The sequence below is a fragment of the Euprymna scolopes genome, chromosome 5, assembly GCF_053919585.1.
Source record: "Euprymna scolopes isolate OS-2025 chromosome 5, ASM5391958v1, whole genome shotgun sequence".
Taxonomy (NCBI): domain Eukaryota; kingdom Metazoa; phylum Mollusca; class Cephalopoda; order Sepiida; family Sepiolidae; genus Euprymna; species Euprymna scolopes.
The window spans coordinates 168,207,169-168,234,590 of record NC_136486.1 but is presented as its reverse complement, the minus strand read 5'-3'; the positions used below and the strand labels follow the sequence as shown (position 1 = coordinate 168,234,590).

Below are 27,422 nucleotides of genomic sequence, written 5' to 3'. Positions count from 1 at the left end.
CAGGAATTTGTTACGTTGGACTTGAAGACATCCAGGTTGTAGTCACGTGGGAAGCAAGCAGACGGAACAGAGTTCCACAGGCATGCAGTTCTAAGAAAGAAGCTTTGTTCACGGAATCTAGGTTTTGATTTAGGCACAGATAAAGAGTGGGGAAAATTTTTGACAGCGGTTTCAGCTAGACGGGTGTTTTTTGTAAAAGATTTGATCCAAAGTGGAATTTCCAAGTTGATAGATTTATGTATTTTTTTTTTTTTTTTGTCTATTTGGGTTTTTTGTGAGGAGGTTCTTTATACAGAAGCTCTAGGGTTTGATAATATCTTCATTTTTGTTGAAGAGGTGTGTATATTGTGGATGAAAAACACATTGCTGATGGACATGATGCAAGTTTTAGGAAATATTGTAAAGATAATTTTTGTTTTCTTAAGGTAAGTCGTGGTCCGTTAGCCTTCACATACAAGCTCTCCACTGGAGGGGTTCTGATGGCTCCCAGGCCAATCTCAATCCTTGATGGTGTATCGTATCCAATTTCTTTATATGATTTTCTGGTATCTCCATATGTGTAACATCCGTAGTCAAGTTTGGATCTAATTAAAGATTGGCATGTAGTCGGTGTGTGCTAATACTTTGATTAATTGCATGGTCTTTTGGCATTTTGTTTTTAAGTATTTTATGTGTGATATGAATGTCAGTTTCCTATCATATATGATGCGCAAGTATTTGTGATGGTCAACAACTGGGATATTATTATTGTCCAGTTTCAAGGTGGAGTCATGATGGAGCTTTCGTAGTTTACAGAAATTTATGTATTTTGTTTTCTCTTCTGAAAATTGGAATCCATTTTCTATGGTTCATTTATTTATGTATATATTTATTAATTTATTTTTAGGCTTCATCGTACACTTTAGTATTTTGGTTTCATTTTCTTGCTTTGGATTGTTGATGTTACTGTCAACTTCCATGGTTTCAGTAGTTTCTTGCTTATTTTTTGTTTTTGTTCGTGATCGAGATGTGTTGGGGGGATTTTTGGTTCTTGCCTTGTTTCATTTTCTTTTTTATTGATTCTTTCTTAGATCAGTGATTTTTTGTTTCCGGGTGTTAGGGTTAGGGTTAGGATGTTAGGGTTAGGGTGTGCTAGGGATTTGTATTTTTGTCTGGTTTGATGCTATTGGTTTCTTTTTTATTCATTGATTTTTGTTTTGGTTTATTTCAGGGTAAGTGTTCATGTTTGTGGTATCTGTGAATGTAGGTTATGAATTTTTGCCAATCGTTTGGGCCCAGGTTCATTAATTTTTCAACGAGTATGTCATATCTATCACTTTTTTCTTTTTGTTATTTGTGAATAACTTTTGTTTCTCATATTTATTGACAATTTTTCTTGCTTCAGGGAATTAAATGCTTTGTTTTTGTTTTACTGTCATAATTTCTTTTTCCATATATCGCAGGTCCTTGCATAGGTAGAGTGGTTCTCTCCACAGTTTGCACATTTGCATCTGTTTATACATTCACTTGTGTAGCAGTACATTTTCTACACACTGGTCAGGTGTAACATACCTTCTCATAATGCCCAAATTTCTGACATTTCTAACATTGTAGATGATTTAGTTTAAATAGTTCTACTTTTTCAACTGAATAACCAATTTTTATCTCTTTTGGGGCTTATGATGTATAACTTTTGTTTCTCATATGGTTAGGATGTTGGTGTTTGTTAGTGTAATGTTTCCATTCTTTTTATGTCAATTAAGCCTTAGGGTTATAGTTCCATTTTTATTTCATCAATTGAACAACTGGATGATTCTTTGTTTCAAATAACACCTTTAATAAATTCATTTTTCATGAGGATAGGTTTTCATTTTTTTGTCATGGAATGTTTCCATTTTTAGTAGAACATCAGCATATCCTTTTTTTTCTACCTCCACTACGATTGTCCCATTTCGTAAATTTTTAACTGTTTTGGGTGTTATTTTTGTAGAAATTACCCTTTGTATTAAAAATGAAAATAGTTTTGTCAATGGGATATTGTCTACTGCTTCCAGAATAATGAATCCCTGGAAGTTTTTCCTATTTTAAGTGTTCAAATCTGACTCAGTCTGAGGTCTCTTGGTTGATTTTGTTGCCATGAATGTTTTTTCTGTTTTAATTTCATCGTCCCTGCTCTCCACCCGTTGCGTAGTCCAATTTAATGGGAAATACAAGGGTGCAACCCCATTGAGATACAAGGGTGGTATATGAGCACTTGTTCTTCATTCTTGTTTCACTATGCAAGAAAATAGTAAGAAAAGTCAGGGGAGTACAACAATGTCATATACCCATTTCTTCAAACCAATTGATCCTAGAGCTGCCACCTTCTAATTTAGGAGAATATTTTTTTGTGTGTGTTCATGTGGATGTTGATTTTGTCTTCTGAATTAGGGCTTGACATGACCAGCCAATTGATCAGATCGGGCCTCTCTGACCACCCATCTAGTCCAGGTAAGGGTGAAAGTGGTGTGTTGCAGAACCATGTCCTTTTTGTACCGTCAGGTTAAGGTCTGCTCAACTACCAAGATTCCATCCGAAAACACTCACGGCCAACAGATGGCCCCATTGAGAGACTTTTACTCTCTGTAGGGGAAGAGTCACCATATTCTGATGCCCTACTGACTCGGCCAGAGAAGGAGGGGGTAAAAGAAAGAAAAAGAGGGTAGGGATAGGGAGAATGTTGTTTTTTGGTTTTTTGCTTTGCAGAACATGATTGAGTTTTGCAAAAGATAAAGTGACAAAAACTTTGATGTATGCTTTAATCGAGTTTGAATTGGCCTTTTCCTTGTTGTAGTATGTTACTAATCTTGTGCAGTTTTAAGAGGTCTACTCTCCCAGGCTTTGCCTTCTCTCTTAGAAAAGGGGTTAGCTTATTGCTAATCTCCTGAGGCACTCTTACCGGAGAATGCCGACGGGGCTTCCCAGGCAGTTTTCGCAGGTCAGAATGCTCCTCCTCAGGGGCACTGGCTTTTCACTGGCGAGAAAGTTAAACACAAACGTCAAGGTACTGGGAAGTGAAAAGCGTTCCAATTTAGCAATGTCAATCAAAAAGTTGCTAAGTGAAAACACAGGTGCAGAAATGAAGGTTGGCTGAAGGCCAGTTCAGTTTTCCACCGTTTCATTTATTTGTTTCCCCACGATGTTGGGGAAAACCAGCTCCCCATAAAAAGAGAGGGTCCAAATCAATAGCAATTGTTTGATATGAGGAGTTTCTCCCTCATTGATCAAAGCTAATTGCTTTCTAGATGTCCCTGCTGAAAAGCCAGGAAGCTAGTTTCGCTTTTATACGAAAAACACAAACACGCAAGAATAGCATGAATTTTATAAAAGTCGATCAAAATAAATCTAGAGACGACGTCCGTTTGCAAATCGTAGATATTATAATCTAGGGAGTATATAAAAAGTTCTCAAACATAATAACCCCCCCCCCCGAGAACCTCGGCGAAAAAAGCCTTTGCTGAACATACAAAAACGCGCGCGGCCGTTTTGCCTTTTATATATAGAAGACTTCATATCCCACCATGTTTTTTCATCATTGCAATAAGATAATAAGAATAACAATGGCTGAGTAGAAAAACTGCTAAATCAATTATGAATTCTTTATTAAACATCATAGGACTGAAATAAATTTTCTGTGGAGATGATGAATGAATAAAAACAATGTCCATTACAACTTGCTCGTTAATGATCGGGATTCTGAAAATATAAAAATAAAAATGATTTTTAAATTAAATAATTTTTTTTTTTAAATAAACATTTACAAATATCCTACAAATTGTAATTTCTTATTATTAAGATTCATATGTTTTGAGTCGTCCATCAATTGACGATGAAACATTACGAAATTCATGTACCACGTTGCTTGTTCCCTTATTGCAGTCATAATGACCAATACCAAATGGTCAGCGTTTTTTGTTGTGTTGTTGTTGTTGTTGATTTTACAAGGAAACCACCGTTTGAAACTGCTTACACAATAACTGATAAATTTCTAAAAAACACCAAAACAAACTGATTCTCTCTCTGGATATCTAGACCGTGTGTACCAAGAAATAATTTTAACAAAAGTATGCACCTGACCAAATGAAAAAAACAATAAAAGGCCATGTGAATAAAAAATATGAATCTAACACACAGGCACCTATTGTAAAGAAGCAACAAACTTGATCAATTGTCAAAAAGGAGATAAGTTTAATGTTTGAAAGATTATGTTACCTTTGGAGGTCACAGAAGCACCTTATCAGCAGGTTTGATATCTTGAGATACATGTCCAGCCAGCAACAAAAGTTGGCATTGAACAGATTCTCCATATGCACAAAAAACTGCTTTATTGTTTGTGGACCAATTATTGTTATGAATGTAAATTTGCTAGCATTTAAATTATGTGTCAATATTTTGAGGGAAAGGTATGAACCCAAAATTATATCATCAGCAACAGGTTAAATAACATCCACTGAATCACATAGCATGAATTATTTACAAGAAATGTTTCTGCATTTCTGTAATAAAACTAAGAAGCAATTCATTGCTAAAAAGCAAACAAATAACTTAACCTCTTTCTCAGCTTTGTTTGGATTTCATTTCTTTCTGCTAAAAACAAATAAGTTTTTCATGAACATGCTAACTCAAAGAAAAAATCGTTCCAAACCTCAAAAAGTAACACATCTATGTAAAAATAAAAAGTTAATGCAAAAAAAAAAAAAAAAAAAAAAAATCCTATAAGACCAGTTTTCTCCAGAATTCTTAAGCCGAGCTGTCCCTTCAACAAGAATATAGGACATCTGCTCAGCACCGCCTTTCTCTGCGCCTTTGGCTGAAGAAGGCAGAAAGGACAATGATTCGCATACAAGCATTTTTCATTTCACATGCACATTCCTAGATACTACCAAGAGTCTGATAAATGGAAAAGAATTACTACTCACTCACATACTCTAACAAAACAAGGTAAACCAACACACACACATACACACAATACCACATACTCACATATATATATATATTACTTACACTATGAACATTTTGACTTGTGACTACTAACACAACTTTCTTTAGCAAGTGAAATACATAAAATAACTAAAAACAACTTTTTATATTCTTATCTCTAGCATAAAAATGCTTCGTTATAAAATTTCATTTTTCTTCATTTTCCATCCACAAAACTGTTAGTGTTTTTAGTTAGTACTTTGTAATTAATAACCTTTCTATTCTTTCAACGCTTCATTGATTTTCATTTTATATGTATGCCCATATATAAGACTGTAAATTAAAATTTACAAGGAAATTTATTGTTCGGAACATTAAAATTAGGCAAAGTCAAATAATAATTGTAATATTTCCTTCCACACTTAAAAGTTCAACACTCTTTTACTTTAAAATCTTTTTTTAACTAACTTTTAAAACCTAACCCTAAATTGAAGGTCAGAGCTCTCCAAAATTAATGATCTGCTTTCCCCAAAACTTGTCATAAAATTCGAAAGATATTTTCTTCATTGCTTACCTGGCAAAGATTTTAATTCCCAAAGTCTTTTGGAATCAGTATTTTGGAACCACAGTTTTTTCAGAACGTCAACATCTGAAATAGACCAATCAGATTCCAGTCATTTTACTAACAGTGGATATAACACCTGTTCTATGGGCTCGTATTATATATTCAGTGTTGAGGGGAAAGACCTCTGTACGGATTATATAATACGAGCCCTACCTCCACTAGGAAATTACACTTTGTAAATAAAACATGAATAAAAAATGAATTATTTTAAATCATTTAATTTTCCCAGGTTTTTCTTTAATGAATTACAAAACAAGAACACTTCATGTAGTTTGGATAAAAACAGTTGATAACATTTCTGTATAAAAGTTACATACTTATTAATTGATTTAGATTTCCTAAAAGCTGAAATTATAACAAAAAAATAATATTGGTACTTCTGAGATATCGTTTGAAATGTTATGAGCAATTTAAGAAATCCAAAAACGAGTTTTTTCTTCTTTAAAACAAAACATTTATTTACTTTAAAGAAATTAATTAGCAAACTTTCTATGTAAGCTTTTTGTTTATTTTTGTTGTGTCGGAGATGCAAAAATCTCTCAAGGATTAAAGTCTATAGAGGTGTTGAATGTGGAGAGTCCAATTGGCTGACTGTATTTTCGTGTGCCATACATGGCTTACATAGTTAACATAATTTGTTTTAAAATATTGTTTTTGATTTTTTTTTTTTTGATTTCTAATAACGTCTGAAATGATAATTGAAACAAATATTTATTCAGTTTCTCTTGTTATAAACTTAAAATTTTACACAAAATTTTCTAAATGTGCTCCTCAGTGCTGAAGGCATACTTTATTATCACTAGCTCCCTGACTTCATTATCAAACCAAAAAGGTCGGATTGTGTGAGGTTTCAAAGTAAAAAACCAGGTAGTGTTTCGGAAGTATTTATTCTGATACTTGAAACACGATTCTTGCTTAATCCTTGAAGCACACTCACTGGGAGATTAATAACTGACAATATTTCTGATAATACCATCTCCTTGGATGATTTCGGAACTTCATTCTATTTTCTTTCAACCTAAAATATACAGAATAATATCCTTTATTCATATTATTTGCATTCTTCCGACTACTGTTCTCATCTTGAGTGTCAGTTTCATGTTTTGGTCGATGTAACCGCTGGCCTTCTTCAAATGTATCTTGTTAAACTCTGCAATCTTTCTGAAAATAACACTCAAGATGAAAACAATAATCCAAATAATATGAAGTATTATTAATCCTCATCTCAAAAATTCAGAAACACAATTTTTATTGCTAAAGTTATTATATTGGTTGCTGAGTATCATTCGTTTTGTATGAATTAGATGATTATTGTTGGCATTCGTTTCTCTAATATCTTTCTAGTTAGAATTCTTTCTAGAAATACATGCGTACTTAGAGGAAGGACCACATGAAAGCTGCCAACATCCTAAGTAAAACTGTTTCTGTGGAACGAACTAGATTCGAACTGCGGCACATCCAGGTTGTGAGTCTGTTTTGCAAACCATGAAACCACCATCACTTTCCCTCTCCATTATAAAAGAAAACGATCAAAGATTTCATTAAGGAATTTGATTTTTACACTTATTTAACCGTATCAAAAAGAAAGCATCCATAGTTATGCTGAAAATCTTGCATACAATATTATGCGAGAACAAATAATAATGAGTTGGACAACATGGCAGATATTTTTGTGGACTTTGGGTGTTTTTTTTGTTTTTTTAACAAGCGAATCACATCTTATCAAGGCCTGATGGTCACTTGTGGGTAAAGGTTAATGAATGTAAAGTGATAGTTTAGTAATCGTTAATAGTGTAGATTGAGTCAAATTTGTATTATTTAAGGGGACAGCTTAACAAGAACTTGCTTACATTAGACTTGAAGGCTACCATATTGTAATCGGTAAGGAAGTAAGCTAATGGAACAGTGTTCTACATGTGGCCAGTTCTAGGAAAGAAACTTTGTTCATGGAATTTGTGTTTAGATTTAGGTACAGATAGAGAGTGGAAAAAAATTGTTCATAATGGTTGTAGCTAGTCGAGTGTTTTCTTGTGAAAGTTTGGCAAGAGGGGACCATAGATTAGATCTCAGACAAGCACTTGCCATGAAAATAACTATAGAGCAGGTCTTGATAATCTGTGTTCTGAATTTTTAAGATGAGGATTGATGATTCATATTCTTTGGATAACTCCGATTCCTGTCGTCATCTGGAGTGTTATTTTCACAAAATATCTGACCACATATGGAAGGAAAAGAAAAATCCTTATGGGACAAAGTAAAAGTTATCGACAGAGAAGTGAGATGAAGTCTAAGATGAGCAAAAGAGTCGGGCAAATGCTGGGCGACGATCACCATCTAAGTCAACCTGATATAGAATTGATTACTATATGAGAACCATTCATTATAGATAATGGATAAGATGACATTAATATATATATATATATATATATATATATATATATATATATATATATATACATACATACTAGCAGGCCGCCTAGTATTGCCTGGTCACAAAATATGCACAAATATTTCATTTTAATTAGTGCAAAATTATTTCTTTAAAATAAAATAAAAAGTGATGTATAAAAAAACAAAAACAAAAAGAAACTGAGACGCGTGCATGTGAGTATTGTTTTTATTGAATATTTCACTTCTTGTAAGTAAAAAAAAAAAATAATCAAGCTGAGATCGAAACCAAAACCTAAAGATAATCAAGTACGATAACCATTAGACCAGCCTGACACGATCTTTAAGAAGTGTTTTAAAACCTATTTATTTTTAACATAAGTAATCTGTCATGTGAACGAGTCACGCATGTGCATTCGTGAAATAGTTGACTAACAGATAACAATCCAATGACCCCCCAACATACCAATTTTTCAATTTTTACCCCTTAATAGCTCTTTTTTCCAGATGAAAGCCGATTTCAAATTTTTTCCATGTGTCTGAATACCCTATATACCAAATTTCAAGTCTGTAGATCAAAAATTTGTTGAGTATATAGGTTGAAAAGTACCCTCACACACAGATTCTCAGTTTTATATGTATATATAATAATCTTTAATGATAAGTAGTATTACATTGACTGCAGTTTAAATTCCGTTTTTCCATGAGTCTCTCTTGGCATCGTCTAGCGAATGACGAAAACCACTGGATTAGATCGAGTGAACAGAAATCAATAAAAAAAAAAAAAAAGTGAACAAAAAAGAAAACAAACAACCTACCGTAATAAATTCATAAATTTTACTGTTTTATTTACTTTTTTTTAATGACAATTGTTTTTTGTAATAAAAGTTTTGTTTCTTTGAATTAATTAACAAATATATTTTTTCGTTTTGTGTAAGGAAAGTTAGTTTGGTATATTTTTTACGACAAAACCCAGTGTTGTTTAACCCTAAAAAAAAAATGAAAATCTACTCTTTTTTTTGGCCTACTACATTTAAACGACCTTTTAAAAGGTATTTTTTTATGACCTAACCCAGCGTAGTATAAACACTCCCAACCTTTCCATGTTAAGAACGACTTTCGATGTTGGGGGTGTTTATTCCAAAAGTTATTCTTAACATGGGGAGGTTGGGGGGGGGGTCATACTCATGCTGGGTTAGGTCTTTCCATTTTTTTTCTTCTTCCAAGTTTTTGCCGTCTGCTCGTTTGCATCTCTTTTTGCTCACTCGGTATAATCCAACGGTTTTCGTCATCCGCTGGGCGTTGTCAAGCAAGGCTCACAGAAAAACGGGATTTAAACTGCAGAAGTACCAACATCAGATCAATTTTCTAAAGATTGGAAATTTAATGAAATTTAAGTTGGGGCAAATTTAACGCCATGCACTGTAAAATTAAAGTTCATCATCATCAGTTCAACATCCGTTTTACATGCTGGCATGTGTTGGATGGCTTTAAGGAATTAATTTAGTAACTTAGCTCTGACCAGGTCCTTATTTATCTTTCTTTTTCGCGGGTTTATTTTGATCACTTCCATCCATGTCTTTCTTGGCTTTCCAACTGTCTAACTAACCTGTTCTACATCTACTAACCCTAATCGTTCATCCATTCTTTCGACGTGACCATACCATCAAAGGCTACTGTTTGTTTCCAGTTCACCCTTACCACTTCCTTAGCCTTCCTCTGTCAACTGAACCTGCTATCTCAATTGTTCTGTATCAACTAATCATCTCCTGTTCTGCACACATTTGTTCAGATTTAATTTTCCTCAGAAGTCATCAGAACTAAGACTCACATTATACATCCATCATATCATTCTCATATCATTTCTCTCCATGCAATGCATGTCCTCAACCTTCACTGGCCAGGTTTTACTTCCATGCCTCATCACACTGCGTACACATGGCTGATAAACTATTCAACACTGGTCAATAACTTTGTAGCTTAATAACGACCAAATTTGCTTGAATTGTAATCCAAATAATAAAAATCAAACAAATTAAAATATTTTGTATTTTTTTAATTAATCAAACAATTGTTTGCATTTGGAGTGTTATCTGCACAACGTTTCGGTCGATGTAACCTCCGACCTTCTTCAGGTGTATAAGTTGGCATGTTTGGCAAAGGAAAAAAGGGGTTAACTTTACATTTCCAAGGTTTCGCATGATGACTTATACACCTTTTTTTTTTCTTTTTTTTTTTCATGTTCACTCCTAACAAGGCATATAGCCACTTGGACATAAGGAGTTACTATTTGGACTATGCCTAGGAAAGATTAACAAGATGTTGGTTTACGTTACATTTAAACTTCTGCATATCAGTACAGCCAGAGAAGCAGGTAACAGGAAGGAACTTACAAAGTTTAGCTATTCAAAGAAACTATTAGAATAGAAAGCTTTCTGGCATTTAGCGATCTCAATAGTGAAGGTGTAAGATTTTGCTGCTAAGTGGGTTTGTCAGGGATATGTATGTCGCCTGAAAAAGGTTGGAGGTTATATCGATTGAAACATTGTGCAAATGACACTTAAGATGAGAACAATAGTTCAATTAATCCAAATAACATGAACACTCATCCCTCGTCTCAAAATATTAAAATTGTAATAAAAATCATTTGTTTGAAAAAAATAAAGCAAAGACAAAAATGAAGGGGATGAACAATGAAAGCAAAACAAAATGTAAGACAGAAAACTGATTTCAAAGAAAGAAAACAAGTTTTATTTTTGTCTGCGTGAAAAACTTACTCTTAGTTTGGAGATATTCTTGGAGAATTGGCATCACAATTTCCATCGGAATTGAAAGGCTGACATGTGGATTCTCATTTAACATTCTGAAATTAAAAAAAAAAATCTTTTTGTTATATATTTTTTTACCTTTTTGTTCACCAAAAACAAGGCATATTGGTCCCCAAAGCGTCATGGGCTACTATGATAGGGTCCAGATTTATAGGGGAAATCTTGGTTGGGTGTTCTAAAACAAGATATTTGTCCACATTATGTTTTAAATTCTGCATGTTGACACAAACAATTTCAATGACAGGCCATGTTACTTTTAATCTTTTTCTTTCATTTGTTTTTGACAGACGACACCATTAAAGCAAACAAATTAAATGTTAATCGTTTGAAATTGACTCAAATACAAAATGTGGTAAAACAATGATTGTTGGTCAAAACGACGATTTTTTTGCTAAATTATTTTTTTAAATTGAACAAAGTTCTTTTTTTGTTTTTTTGTTTTTACTTTGGTTCACCTTCAACAAAGCATATTGCCACTGGGATATAAGGGCAACTTTGAATTAGGGGCCAAATAGGTTAGTGAAGTTAATGTAGGGGCATCTTAAGTAGAGATTTATGCAGCAAAATATTTGTTCACATTACATTAAGTTTACATAATCCAGGCAGATTTGTAGGAGCCAAGCTTCACATGGACTATAAGACAAACTTCTATAATATTTTATAATTAGAAGGCCACCCGACATTGTCCAGTCATAAAATATGCTTAAACATGTTATTTTAATTTATGTAGATTTCGTATTTATTATTATATTGTACCCTTTTATATTATATTGTACCCTTACTATATTGTAAATATATATATAGAAGTGATTTCAAAAGTTTTTAAAAAAAAATGTAACTTGGCCGCCATCAGCTAGAATCAAAACCCAAACTCATAGCTCGGCAGTTTTATTTGTTACCATCTGACCTAAATCTATACAATACAAAACATTTTTAAAACTTTTTTCAAAAGATATAAATGTATATTTGTGCATGCATAGAAATAACACAGTTGGTTTATGCCTGCAAAGTTATTTCCCTTTCTTTTTTTTTAAATTTTGTTCACTTAGCAATTTTTACTGATAAAAATCAAATCAAATTTGTTCCACATGTCCAAATCCCCTATATGTCAAGTTTCAAGTTTGTAGACCAAAAATTGACAGAGCATTAGTGATCCGAAAGTAACTCCCTATTCTAAAATAACTATAATATATTTTTGAAGTATAAGTTCTCCAATTATTATGAGATAAAAAGTACTTTTAGTTAAAAATCAATATGGCCACCACCATTTGCCACCAGTTTTTCAAGTCGACTATGAACCGCAACAACTGATTTCACAAGAAACTCTTGCAAGATGGATCTAATAACTTCACGTATTCTCCCTGCAAGATTAAAAACCAAATTCATATAACAGATCTGAAAAGAAAACAAAATCATAGATTTAATTACAACACATTAAGTAACATACACACAAAAATTGAGAAACATATTGCAGCATTTGAATAAATTATAGTTATTTTAGAATAGGGAGTTACTTTCGGATCAACCTGTATATAAAAGTAATATTTTATATTTTGTGACAAGATATTTTATAATATTTTATAACAACAAGGGTCATATAAAATGAAAGGAAATGAAATGAAATCCTTTTTTATCAACAACAATAATTATTTGAAATACCTACCCTGTTGCGGATTACCTTTTTTACCTTTGGTACAAAAACTTTTCTTTTTTCTTTTCTTTTTTTTTTTTTTTTTTTTTTTTTTGCCTATATTTCCTTTTTTTTTGTTGTTGTAAGGCTGATCATCATTAATCGCCAGCCATGCAACTCTTTAAATGTTGGTTATATTTTTGTGCAGGAGGGTGGCACATTTATTTATTTGATTTTTTTTTTTTTTTTTTTTTTTTTTTTTACAGATGTTATTCTTCCTTTCATCTTTCAGAAGTGATTTTATTCTTTTTTTTTTTTTTTTTGCAAAATAATAAAATAATAATAATGATGATGAAGTTATTAACAAAGAATCAATGGTGATCAATGGCAATATCGCAAACTGATTTATTGATTGAAAGATGCAGAATGTGCTAGAAGAGAAGACCACCTGCGTTTTGCAAGTGATGACGTGCATGAAAACCCCAAGTGAGTAAATAATCGAAATAAAAATGTACTTTTTAGAAGAGCGTCATCGACGCACCATAATAGTAGTAGTAGTTTTGCTTTATAATTGTTTGAGTATTTATAGCTCACATTCGCACAAAGGTTAAGACAGACACGTGATGTTTAGAAAAAAATTACTCCCCTGAAAAGAGTGAACTCTGGATTGGGACCAAAAATAAAAATTGTCCAAATCTAGATTTCCAGATCTTGTTCAGAATTCTCCTTATATTAAAAACAAAAATAAAGAAAAATCTGTATGTTGTATCTATGATAAAACAAAAATATCATATTCCAAAAATTACATAAATTGCTCAAATAGTTTTATTTTTAAATTTAAAAAAAAAATCAAATTTTATTAGTATCCGAAAAGTAACCGCCTTGCCCGCTATTTTGAAAATTAAAAAAAAAAAATGTCAAGAAACAAAGGGAGATAAGTCAATAATAATTACTTGATTTTGTTGTAATACCTAAGTATCCTCTTTATTCACTGGAAATGATTTTCTTCATAAAAATAAAACTATTGATCAATTTTCTTGAATTTTTTAATATGGTATTTTCCTTTCGTCACAGGTACGTACAGTATACAGAAGGTTTCTCCATTTTTGCTTCTCTCAGACTTAGAATAGAACAGAAATTATGATGGAAACTTCTGTCGCTGATGTTTCTGTTCTAAGGGAACAAACTCTTTCAGGTTTAGTAAACAAGGGAGGTAACCCAATTTACATGTTCATTGAAGTTTTTTTTTTTTATATTTTAACGGAAATTTTTGTTTGTTTTATTGTTTTTTGTTTGTTTTTCCTCTTTTTACAGTTCTGCAATCAAGTTTATACAGTTACTTCCTTATTCCCTTATTAGTCGCAACTAAAATGAGTTTTTTTGTTGTTGTTGTTTTGTGGTTAAATACAATGACCCCACAACTTAATCTTCACTCTTCAATCCTGCAGTCCAATGCACTTCTGACAGCAATTGCTTCTGCCAAACAAAAAAGACGCCCTCTCTCCCAAATACAGGCTTTTTATAGGACAAAACCGTCCAAAGTTATTTGCATACTCTTCCCATGATCTCTAGTCTATAAATAGACGCAGTGGCCATTCTCTTCTTCTTCTTTCTTCTTTCACTCTCTGAAGCAGGCGTTGCCAGTGGTAAAAGGTTTGCACGATTTTTTTTTTTTTTTTTTTACTACCCGCCCCCATGATCATTAAAGATCATTCATATCTCATAATCCCGTGTCCAGATCGGCGCATTGCGTTCTCTTTGCGGTCTCTGCATCGGCACCGGTTCATCTTCATCACTCCCTGGCTCAGTACCACCATCCTCATCACCTAAATGGACCACACGCCTTAAATCTAAAGCATGTTGTGGCATTCCATTGACACTTAAGTTGTTTGGGGATTGCACTCCTGTTATCACTCCTCTTCCCCACTGCATTGTGCATCGGGCATTAGGCGGTTTCACCCAAACTTCTTCTCCTATTTGGATTCTGGCTGGTCCTTGATCATTAATTTCCGGTGACATGTCTCTAGGATGCCTCCATTCGTAATTAAAGATTGCTCTATGTGGTACTGTGTCATCTCTTTGCCCGACCTTAAGGGACATGTTGTACCAAAATGTGGCCTCTTCAGGCGATATTCTTCCTCTCTCAGCTATTGCTTTCACGGTCCGATGATGTCGCTCCACAATGCCATTTCCTCCAGGTCTGTAGGCTGCCCTGTAATAACTTTTAATCTTCCATTTTTTTAGCATCGTCTGAAAGATTTCTGAGCGAAAAACAGTGTCATTATCCATTATCACCTCCCTTACTAGACCTTGTTCAAGCATCACCTTTTCTAATTCAGTTGCAACTGCAGATGCGGCTTCCACTTGCAGTTCCTTGCATATCGCCAGTCTACTTGGCCCACAATCAATTATTGATAAGTACGCTCCCCCTCGGTAGTGTGCTATGTCAATAGCTAGTCTCGTCCAGTTCGTTAAAACTCCAATTTCCCCAGGATTATGTATATTTGGGGCAGGATCGATCGATTGACACCGAACACAGTTCTTTACTATCATCTGAATTTCTTCCCGTTTTACATTCGGATCCACTTGCCTCACCAAATATAATGTTCTCTCCACTCCCATGTGATGCATGTCATGCAACTCCTTAATTTCTCCAATTCCAAGACAGCATATCGGCGCCTCCTCTTTCTCAATTAACCACTGTTTTTTTATCCGTATTAGTGCATCTGCCTTGTTTCTTTCAGAAGGCACAAACACTGCTTTTATTTGCAGTTTCAATTCAGACATCAACTCTCTAAGCATCCCTAATCTCCGCTTTATTATCACTTTTCCGGCACCCTTTGTTCGTATTCTGCCACTCTCCTCCACAGTAGAGTTCACCCAACTGAGTACAGTGGCTGAATCAGTTCTTATTTCAATATTTGTCAGTCTCCATTTGATAGCTAAATTGACACCCTTTAGAACAGCATCTAATTCAGCTATGTTAATGTGATTAAAGTCATCACTTTTCCTCAGCCAAGTTGCATCTTCCGCCACCACACCACCAATCTCGACAACCACGCCAGTTGCAACATTGCTTGCATCACACCACACGACTCCTGTGCTCACTTCAGGTATGTGCCAAGCGCCATTAACAGGGTCTTCTTTTTTCACCTCAGCTAGAACCTCCTGCATCACTTTCATGGTTTTGCAATCAACTTTTTCTTCCCAATCCATTCCATTTGCTCTTCTTTTCACATAACTGCATGCTAATCGCAGCCATCCAGCAATTGGATAGTGCCCCAATAATTTACCACAGATTGAAAATAGCTCCCGCCTACTAATTTCTCCTCCCATCTCTGGGATCTCGTTGCCTCTCCTGAACATTAGTGCACCCATCTTATTTTCATTAGCTTAAGGCCCCGTGCTGCTCCTCCGTCCAGGGATTCCGGAGATTTTGCTGCTAACCCAAACCCCTTCAAATGTTCCACAACTTCCTGTGTCGATATTTTCGTTACGTCTACCATTATATCATTAATATATGAATCAGTGCCCTCTTTCGTCCTACTTCCTTTCTTTAATACTGTTTTTAAAATGGCTGCTATAATCTTTGGTGCGACATTAAGTCCGAATCCTAATCGTGTTAGGCAATAGGTTTTTCCTTTATAACAGACCAGCTGGTACTGCCATAGTTCCTTTGCCACATGTAGTTGCAGGTAGGCAGACTTAAGGTCCACTATTGCGGTCCCTCCTACCAACTGTCTCCACTTTCTTATCTTTTCATCACACACATCTATTATGTCGCTCCCTGTATGACACGCCACAAAACGGTTCAACTCACGAAAGTCGAACACTGGCCTAACTTTCCCTTTTGTGGCCTGAAATACTGCCATCAATGGCAACACGCCTTTTCTTTCTCCTTTCCATGGTAACAGAATACCATCCGATATCCATCTTTCCACCTCTTTCTCGAATTCTAATTTCTTATCGCCTTCCAGAGAGTTTTTATAATATTGGACTTTGTTCTGCAATACTGGAGGCTCTCCCTTCCATGTCCATCTTACTGTCCATTTATCTCCATCGAAGTTTGCTTCAAAGTCTTTATCCTCGATTTTGCAAACATTCAGCTGATGGGCAGCCACGGCACGTTGTATATCTCCAAACTTCACTTTGGCTTTCTTTATAGTTACACCTCCCAGCTCATTAATCACGTCCATTCCAATTATGATGTCGATCCCATCAACGATGTGATTCATCAAGATTGCCCTCACCTTTACGTGCATTCCACAGACTTTTATCTCCACTTGTCTGGCTCCTTTACATTCTATATTCCTCCCATCAACTACTTTCACTGTACCGCTCCTTCCATATCCCTTCAAAAGTTTGGAATTGATTAAAGTGGTAGTGCACCCAGTATCGACAAGTGCAGTCATTACAGAATCATTCACCTCTACTTCTATTATAGGAAGAGGCCAGTATCGCGCCTTCATTTCATTGCTAGGGTAGCTTGCGGCGCAGAAGATCCCCCTTGCCCGTTTCCCTGAATCTGAGGAAAATATCTCGCAATGTGGCAAAATTTTCCACAATTGTAGCATGTTGCCCTGGCCCTAGGGATCTCTGTGCAATCTTTTTTTAGGTGCGGTCCTTGACATCTAAAGCACTGAAGGCTTGCTTCTTTCTTTCCCTTATTAGTCTCATTAGTTTGCGCACTTGCGGCCAATGTCCGAGTTTCTACGACCCTTTTGCTGACTAAAAGCCGTGCAGTCGGTATCAGTTTGCTGACATCCATTCTCTCTATGTTCGGTAGCTGCTGTAATGCCACAGATACATCGTCTGGGAATCCAGTTATGAATGCCAGTTTGGCTGTATGTTCCAGCCCTCTTCCCAGATATCCTGCCAGTCCAGCCAATCTTTTGATTTTATTAGCATAAACATCCACCGATTCTCCTGTCCACTTGAATCGTTGCAGTTTTTCGTATGCCTCAAAAGGCCCCTCAGTGAAGGCGGTCACGAGTCTCATCTCTATCAGTTCTGCATCTTCTTGTTCTGCATTATTCATCTCAAGATAGAGAGCGAGTGCATCTCCCTGCAAAAAAAGTGGAATAAAACTGGCAAGGTCTGGCACATGTTGAAGCTTAGCCACCAGTTTTACTTTCTTTATCCATCCGACTACATCACCTTCTCCACTAAAAGGTGGTATCACATCTTTTCCCAATCTCAACATCCCAGATTCCATGATCTGTTCTTAGCCGAAATAGCTTGTGGTTAAATACAATGACCCCACAACTCAATCTTCACTCTTCAATCCTGCAGTCCAATGCACTTCTGACAGCAATTGCTTCTGCCAAACAAAAAAGACGCCCTCTCTCCCAAATACAGGCTTTTTATAGGACAAAACCGTCCAAAGTTATTTGCATACTCTTCCCATGATCTCTAGTCTATAAATAGACGCAGTGGCCATTCTCTTCTTCTTTCTTCTTTCACTCTCTGAAGCGGGCGTTGCCAGTGGTAAAAGGTTTGCACGATTTTTTTTTTTTTTCTTTTTTACTACAAAATTTCAATTTCACGTGTTGTAAAGTAGCGTTTGTAAAGGAGAGTGTTTGTTCAATACAGAACTAGCAGTGTCAGAAATTTCGTGAAAACTATTGAATAATTCCACCCGCTATCTTTCGAAGCTTACAACTCCTCGAAAAATCTAATTCAAGCCCTAATTTTTTTTTTTTTCAATTAAAGGAGCAAGGACCAAGGTTTCATTAAAAAAAAAAATTTTTTTAAAAAAAGGTTTCAAACTTCGGACTTTAAAGGTAAATTTCTAAAAAAAACACTACTTTTTTTGTTTTAAACACTACTTTTTTGTTTTAAATTTGAATATATTATTTATTGATCTATTCTCTTCAATTGTGATATATAAAACTTTGGTACATAATCATTTACTTTTTAATAGACATTTGAAAATGGTGGGGGGGCGTGAATTAAAAAAAAAACGTTTGTCTAAAATATTATATTCGGTTTATTGGAAAGAGCATAATATTTCACATTGACCTTGAAAATATCGTAAAAATAGAATCAATAGAAAAATTTTGATAGATTTTTAAAGTTTAAAAATTGAAAAATACTGAACTCGTAATATTCAATTAATTTCATTACTATTTTTTTTTAAAATATTTCTATTACTACTTTAATAGTTTATTTTGGAAGTATAATCCATAAAGAAAATAAACAACCCACTTTTAAAAGAGAAATTACGAGTTTTTTATATTTTATTTGCAGTTTCGTGTTAGGAGTGTCAAAAATTCCTACAAAAACTCTGATACACCTAATACAGAACCGCCCTGTATTGTTTTTTTTTTGTTTTTTTTTTTCAACACATGAACAATTTTCCGAGTTTCTCACAAATCATTTTTTTTTTTTTTACTCCAAAGCTTTATAAATGTAAAAATTAATTTTGGTGTTTATACACTTTTGTTAGCGCGCTAATTTTTTAAAATAGTATTTTCGAGTTTAAATTCAAGTTTTGCGATATCTTTTTTATTAAATTGTTAAGTGAGTGTATAGATTAGTAAGAAAACACCCACCTAACCCCATGTTAAGAATTTCTTTCTAAATAATATTATTTCAGCATGGTAACAAAAGTGCTTAAGTACCTTAGTTTTTCTGGTATTCTTGCATAATTTGACCTGAATTCTCATGAATTCCCGTCAAGCATATTGGTGAGACCGTCAATCAGCGGTGTCAGCATCAGAACACAGACCACCTAATTTGTTTTTTTAGGGATATTCGAGGTCGCTGACAACAAATCTGATAATCAAACCGCCCGCAAATTTACTGTTTGCATGGTATGAACTCTTAGACCTTGGGACTATTTTGTGTCATTTCATCGCCTTCAGTAGTATTTTTCTTACATAATACTTTCGCGTGCGAACGGGCGTAGTGGGGTGTCATATCACATCGCTTAGGAATCTTTCAAATAAGAAAGTTAAAAAAAAATATGTGGTTTTTTTAATTTATCAAAAATAAAGTTTTCACGGGTGGTTTGCAAAAACATAACCACCAAACATATTTTTATGTCTTTCGTTCTTTTTAAGGGGAGGGGGGTAGTCCATTAAAAGGTGCTTCTGCAGTATAATTAACCATTTTTCCTTAAGTAATGTGCCGACATTTAGACATTTATTAATGTCGGCACATTACTTAAGGAAAAATAGTTACTTAAACTGCAGAAGCACTTGTTAATGGACTACCCCCCCCCCAAAAAAAAGAACAAAAAACATAAAAATATGTTTGGTGATTATGTTTTGGTAAACCGCTCATGAAAACTTTTTTTAGATCAATTAAACAGCGTTAAAACTATGTAAGACCAAAAAAAAAGAAATAAATAAACCACATTTTTTTATTTTAACTTTACTTGAAATGATCGCTTAAAGATTCCTACACCCCACTACGTCCGTTCACACACGAACGTATCATGTAAGAAAAACATTACCGAATGCGGTGAAATGACACTAAATAGTCCCAAGGTCTAGGGGTTCATACCATGCAAACGGTAAATTTGCGGCGGGTTTGATTATCAGATTCGTTGTCAGCGACCTCGTATATCCCTAAAAAATAAATTAGAGTGGTCGGTGTTCTGTTGTGGCGTAAGGTAACATTTACCAATTATCCTTTACACACGATAATTTTTAAGTAAACATTTGTGTTTGTTGCACCTCATTTTGGGGGGACAGCAATTTCTTCTGACAATTGTCTGCATCGATGTTTTCATTTCTTTTTCTAACATGCATAGATTTATTTTCTTGTCTGTCATTTTTCTGTTTGGCGAGTTTGAAAATATATTTGTTTGTCAGCTTTTCTTTCTTTTTTTTGTTGTTGGTTTAGTCGCTTTCTTCCAATTCGAATGTTATCTGTTTCCACTTAGATAGCACTTTTTCTTTGGCTAATCAAACTCCCAAAAAATCAATTAAAAAAATAATAATAAATAAATAACTAATCAGAAAATAAATAGTCATCCTCCCCCCTTAATATCACCTTAAAAATGACTAAAAACATAACAGAAAAAAAATTAAATAAAATAAAAAGTCGAGTTAGCGTTTCAACATTTGAACAACACTCGACTGACACTGATGATTGCCGGTCTCGCCCGATCCATGCTTGACGGGAATTCACGAGAATTCGGGTCAAATTATGCAACAGTACCGTTTATTTAACAAAGGCCAATAAAACTTAAATTAATTTTAGAATTGCTTTTATTATCATTTCCTCAGTGTGTGTGTGTGTGTGTGTGTGTGTGTGTGTGTGTGTGTGTGTGTGTGTGTGTGTGTGTGTGTGTGTGTTACATAATTTGTGGAGTGACATTAGCAACATTCTCAGATCTTCGTATGAGAATGTCACTAGATAATAAATCAGACACGAGTAGAGAAAATAGTTATTTCTTGTTGATTACGAAGTAAGAGTTGCTTCCCTTCGCATATGACACTTTATCTTTTTGGTTTTGATATTGACGTGTAATAAATGTTTTCGTTAAGCCATTTTATGCCAGTATGTGACTGTTATGAGTTATTACATAGCATATGGTAGGAGAAATATACTTGCTAGAACTATCTTTTACAAAAAGCAGCTATTCTCAATCTGCTATTTTCTTATTAGAAACGATGGAATTTGACTGAAACAAGGGAGATAAGTCAGTTTGTCATACGGAATAGACGAATTGGGGGTATTTTAAGAAACTTATTAAGAAAAAAATCACCACACAAATCAAAATAATAGCATAATTATAATTTAATAATTATTTAAATAACGAAGATGAAATAAGACAAAGCATATATACATATTAGCCATTTAAGAATTAGAATTATTTGGTCAAATTGATAGACTACATACACAGTTACCTCCACTAAATTTGGAAAATCTTTTCAAAATTAATAAATACAATAAACTTCTATATTCCACACATTTTATTTTTATTTGTAATTATTTTTTCTATTCGATCACTTCTTATAATACCTCTCTCTCATTATATATATATATATATATATATATATATATATATATATATATATATATATATATATATATACTTCTATTGTCATTGACATCAGTGAAATTGCCCATTTTTTAATTAAATCGATTGATTGCCTGCTCTAGTTAGGGAACCACAGTGTACCGGAAGGAAGCTTCATATGCCTCACCACAATGATTTACTCCACAATATATTGTAGTCTACATTGCACTGTAGAGAATTATAACTGATTTTATAAAAATTATTTGTAAATAATGGTTTCACTTAAAATGCAAAAGTTAAGTATTATGGTTCAATTGTACTCTAAAAAGAAACATTCATTTTGAATGCGCCCATCTTATAAAACAATGTACAGTTGATTTTATAGGCTTGTCTTTTTTGCTTGTGTGATGATAAAACTTCTCAAATGCACTTGTGATGTTAACTTTGGTTGGAAATCGAATTTCCTTCTTTAATCAGATTTTTTTTTAATCGATTTTTAACACTTATCAGATGCATTTCGATACAAAACCTACATAAGAACACCTCCAGACACATCAAGTACGTTCATGTGAAATTTCGAAAATTTGATATTTATTCTTTCATTTCAGAATTATTTGAAGTATTTAATCGGTGTAAACTATAATGGATAACTGTTTCTGTGTATTATTAGTTGAGTTGAGAGTTGTAGACTAGGGACGACTGGAAGGCGCTAGAATATTGGAAAAGAATGACTTGTATTATGATGATTCATACCAGAGTTAAAAATTTGGGAATCATGTAGAAAATGTGTAAGGAAAATCCTTTAAAATTACTGCACCCTCTGTAGATGTATAAGGAAAATCCTTTAAAAGTACTGCGCCCTCTGTAGATGTGTAATGTTGCAGCAACGTAAAGCAATTCAATAACCAGTAAACACCGGTTCTGCACGGAATCCAACTAGCAAGGTACCTAGACAGATGCGAACGGTTACTCAGAACGGACCCAACAACGGTAAGATATGCTCACACCCACACGGCACGAGAAGCAACAGCAACACGATTCCCGACCAAGTCAATCATCGCTCCCCCAACGTCTTTCAATCACCCGCTTTTATGGCCGTTGCAGGCCGGCTAAATTTGCATATTGCGAGAATTCATGTGACTGCGAGAAATCATCCTTTACAAAAGACGGCGGCCGCCATCTTGATCTTTCTTTCTCTATTTTCGGTCAGCGACGCCGAGCCGGCCCCGAGGTAAGTCTTTCCTTTTCGTCCATCTCTCTTACGCACACACACAACACACAAACACGCGGGCGCTTGTCTCCTGGATGCACATTACAAATCATAGCTACGGTTCAGTGCTTCTTGAATACCTTGAAGGTTGTAAGATGTGAGATGGATATTTGTAACAGAGATGTGGAAGCACTGGTTAGTAGGAAGGATAATAGCAGACATTCTGTGTCCACACTAAGACAAAGAAATGTAACAAGATCCGTGCTAATCAATGTGAACCTTGGTAAGAAAGATGGATGCCGTAGTTGCAATTATGAAGAAAACACTAGATGAGAATTTGGGTTTTTGTTCAGAATTCAACCTATATTAATAAAAAGAAAAAGAAAAATCTGTATGATATACATACCCGTGATGAAACAAAAATATATTCCAAATATCACATAAACTGATCAAGTAGTTTTAATTTTAACCAAGGAAATCAAATTTCATGAGCAAGAGAGAAGCGACTGTCATGCGTTGCCATCTTGAAGATAATCTTAAGAAACAAACGAGATAACTCAACAACAATCGTTTTGTCATGGGTACATCATGATATTTTCGTTTTGTCATGGGTACATCATGATATTTTCGTTTGTCATGGGTACATCATGCAGATTTTTTTTGATTTTTGTTTTTTAATATAGGGAGAATTCTGGATAAGAACCAGGATTTTTGCTCCTCCTTATAAAGGAGTTGCAAAAACCAACTACTCATCAATAAGAGAAAAGAGAACTGCCTTATAAAAAACAAGAAATTTTCTAAGACGGTAAAACAATCAGTGAAGCTAAGGATACTCTGGTTTTTCTCAGAATTAGTTACAAAATGTACAGAACAGAATGGCTGTGGATTGTACAAAGTCCCACATGTTATTAATACCGAGTTCTTTGAGTGTGTTTTAAACAAAGTGATGGTGATGGTACATAAAGATCAAAGGATAAGTAGCCAAGATTAGCATGTGCCTGCTGCAAGGAAATAGTGATGCAAACCTAGAACCATTTGATTATGATGTAAGGGTGATTATGCAAGATAGGCATTGTTTGCCGACGAAATAAAAACAGATTTTTTTTGCTTGATAGTTTTGTTTTGGACACCACGTTGTCTGTGTACGTTGTTAACAAGCGTTGCTTATTTTTTGTGTCATCAGTGAAAATTGGAAACAAGAACTACTGCTATTGATATTATGAGTGAATGTCATTTCTGTTGTTGATGAAAGGAATTACTTCACAAAACACAGCTAAAAGGTCTCAGGTTCATTACTGGGTTTTGACACTATAACCAAAAACATGTTTCACAAAGGCCACATCAGGTTGCCTTACACAATTCAGATGACTATATTGAGTTGCTGCTTATTATTGTCGAGCACTAGGTGACGAGGGTTGCTACGGCAGGAAGACAATGCATGTGGCAGCAGAATTTCATGTCATACCATCAGGGAAACCTCAGAAGTGGCTGCCTGAGAACTTCCACAACTTCAACGGTTCTGCACTCCTCCCTGCAACTTGTCAGATTTTAACTTCATGAACTATTATGAGTGGAGTGCATTTGAGAAAGACCCCAACTAAGACATGCTGATTACCAAAATCGAACTGGCGTTCATATCTCCCTCAAAAGACACCATGTAGTCTCTATGCTTCAGGTTCAAGTCTAGCCTGAAGGTCGTGATGGAGGCTCGAAATGATTTTTTTTTTTTATTACATAGAGTTCACCACTTATCAAGGCCCAAGGGCCACTCGGGGATAAGGGTTATTGTGTGTACAGTAATCAATGGGATAGTGTAACAATAGTATTGGAGAATTGGTAAGGTGTCATTACTTAGGGGGGGCGGTTCATCAGGAATTTGTTTGTGTTGGACTTGAAGACATCCAGGTTGAAGTCGGGAGGGAAACAGGCAAGCGGAACAGAGTTCCACAGGCGTGCAGTTCTAAGAAAGAAGCTTTGTTCATTTTATTTTTATTTTTTTTTTTGTTTTACACAGTGATCACCATTTATCAAGGCCCGGAAGCCACTCAGGAATAAGGGTTATTGCAAGTACATTACGTTAGTGTGGAGATTTGATGAAGTGTTTACTTAAGGGGGCGGTTCATTAGGAATTTGTTAACATTAGACTTGAAGACATCCAAGTTGTAGTCCGGAGGGAAGCAGGCAGACGGAACAGAGTTCCACAGGAGTGCAGTTCTAAGAAAGAAGCTTTGTTCATGGAATCCGCGTTTTGATTTAGGCACAGATATAGAGTGGGGGAAATTTTTCACAGTGGATTTAGCTAGACGGGTGTTTTTCGTGAAAGATTGGCGAGGGGGGACCAGGGATTGGAGTTCAGACGAGCACCTGCCATGAAAATAACGATAAAACAAGGATAGGCTCGCAACGTCTCTTCTGTGGGAGAGGGGTTGCAGGGTAGAGAAAAGGGCATCCCCCACTAAACCACGAAGTCTATTTTGTACCCTGACAAGGCAGGATAGGCTGTTTTTGGCAGCTCCTGCCCAGATATGGCAACAGTATTCCATCCTTGGACGTACTTGGCTTTTATATAGATAGAGAATTGCATCAGTAGTGAGATATCTTCTGGAGCGGTAGAAGGATCCCACCATCTTTCCAGCGACCTTGGCAACAGACTTGATGTACGTGTTCCATTTCAGATCAGGAGTAAAGGTCAAACCCAGAAGCTTGTCAAAACACGGGGCCTCACCCAGACGAGAGCCATCCATCACAATTGATGCCAGCTGGGGATCAGAGCGTTGATGATGTAAGGATAGGAGTTTGGTTTTGGATGCATTAAAGGTAACTAGCCACATCTTCCCCCACTGAACCATGCGCTCGAGATCAGAGAGAGAATCAGAGAGAACTTCGTCATTTACAGCCTTTGATGTGTTGCCGTAGATGGTCGTGTCATCAGCATAGATGTCAACGAATGATTTAAGTATGTGTTTAGGGAGGTCATTGATGTAGATCAGGAAGAGAGTTGGGCCCAGGATTGACCCCTGAGGGACTCCAGCATTTATATTGCAGGCCTCTGATTTTTGTCCATCTACCACTACTCTTATGAGCCTATCGGAGAGAAATGATTTAATGATTGAGAAAACATTTCCAGTTATACCATCTTGTGAAGTAGACCCTTATGCCATACCTTGTCGAAGGCCTTTGATATGTCAAGAGCAATTGCCCTAGAAAGGAAGCCTTTGTCAAGAGATTCACTAATCCTGTGGGATATAACCGTCAGCACATCTGCGGTAGATCTTGCAGAGCGGAAACCATATTGTGTGTCACTAAGAAGGTTATTCCTGCTGAGGTGGTTGACTATTTCTCTATTTAATATTGATTCCAGCAACTTACTCATAACACAGAGAAGACTTATTGGTCTGTACTGAGAGGGAGATGACTTATCACCTGAATTCTTAAATACAGGGCAAACTGATGAGGTCTTCCAGGGGGTCGGAAAGCACATCTCCTTAAGGCAGCGCTTAAATAGTTTCGTAAGTATGGGAGCAAGTTCTGGTTGAAGCTTTTTTAACACTATAATTGGGATGCCATCAGGGCCAGTTGCTTTACTGGAATCTAGGTTTTTTATAAGCTTGGCGACCTCATGCACGGATATTTGTATGTTACCTAGCTTGTTCTGTGTTATAGGAGAAAATATGGGGAGTTGATGGCCTTCGTCGCATAGGGTAGAATTAGCTGCAAAGTTCTTTGCAAATAGTTTGGCCTTGTCTGACGCTGACGAGATGACCTCTGGTCCATTGATAATGGTTGGGATAGAACGCACACTTCTGTTCAGGATCCTATTTGTTATTTGCCAAAACTGGTGGGAACCAAGCCGCTGATCAGCTACCTTGGATATAACAGACTGGGCATATAGCTCTCTTGCATTTTTTATTACTCTTTTACAGTGGTTGCTGGCAGTCCTGAAAGCAGCTTTAGTCTCAGTGCATCTATTACGTTGGTAGCTATGGAAAAAGTGATTTCTGTGCGCGATAGCAGCAGCACATTCTGGGGAGAACCATGGCTGGCTGTTAGGTTTTTGTTTGAAATTTTTTAGATGGTATGAATTGGTCTATGCCTACAATTAACCATTCGGTCAGATCTGATACTATAGAGGACACTTCCTTTTTATGGAATCTACGTTTTGATTTAGGCACAGATAAGGAGTGGGGGAAATTACTGACGGTGGTTTCAGCTAGTCGAGTGTTTTTGAAAAAGATTAGTGAGGGGGGTACCAGAGAATGGAGCTCAGACGAGCACTTGCCATGGAAATAACGATAGAACAAAGATAGGCTCGTTACATCTCTTCTGTGGGAAAGAGGTTGCAGGGAAGAGAAGAGGGCATCCCCCACCAAGCCACGAATTCTATTTTGCAAAGATAAAGAGTGGGGAAAATTATTGACAGTAGTTTCAGCCAGACAGGTGTTTCTCGTGAAAGATTGGCGATGAGGGGACGAGGGATTGGAGCTCAGACGAGCACCTGCCATGGAAATAGTGATAAAATAAAGACAGGCTTGCAACGTCTCTTCTGTGGGAGAGAGGTTGACGGAAGAGAAAAGGGCATCCACCACTAAGCCACGAAGTCTATTTTGTACTCTGTCAAGGCAGGATAGGTCGTTTTTAGCAGCTCCTGCTCAGATGTGGCAGCAGTACTCCATCATTGGACGTACTTGGCTTTTATATAGATAGAGAATTGCATCATTAGTGAGATATCTTCTAGAGTGGTAGAAGGATCCCATTATTTTCCCAGTGACCTTGGCCACAGACTTGATGTATGTGTTCCATTTCAGATCAGGAGTAAAGGTCAAACCCAG

The 27,422-nt window shown here is 35.6% G+C and overlaps 1 protein-coding gene across 4 annotated transcripts in view; it reads right to left on the bottom strand.

Moving 5' to 3' along the window:
- Nucleotides 1-3,583: 3,583 nt before the first annotated feature.
- Nucleotides 3,584-27,422, bottom strand: part of LOC145277035 (peroxisomal leader peptide-processing protease-like) — a 214,181-nt gene continuing 190,342 nt past the window's right edge. For all 4 annotated transcript variants that reach the window (XM_080128662.1, XM_080128663.1, XM_080128661.1 and 1 more), the window contains exons 8-10: nt 10,729-10,814; nt 5,513-5,587; nt 3,584-3,714 (exon numbers count right to left, since the gene is read on the bottom strand). In XM_080128662.1, the coding sequence (XP_079984788.1) occupies nt 3,686-3,714; nt 5,513-5,587; nt 10,729-10,814 (190 nt within the window). In that variant the 3' untranslated portion in view covers nt 3,584-3,685. The remainder of the gene's footprint in view (nt 3,715-5,512; nt 5,588-10,728; nt 10,815-27,422) is intronic.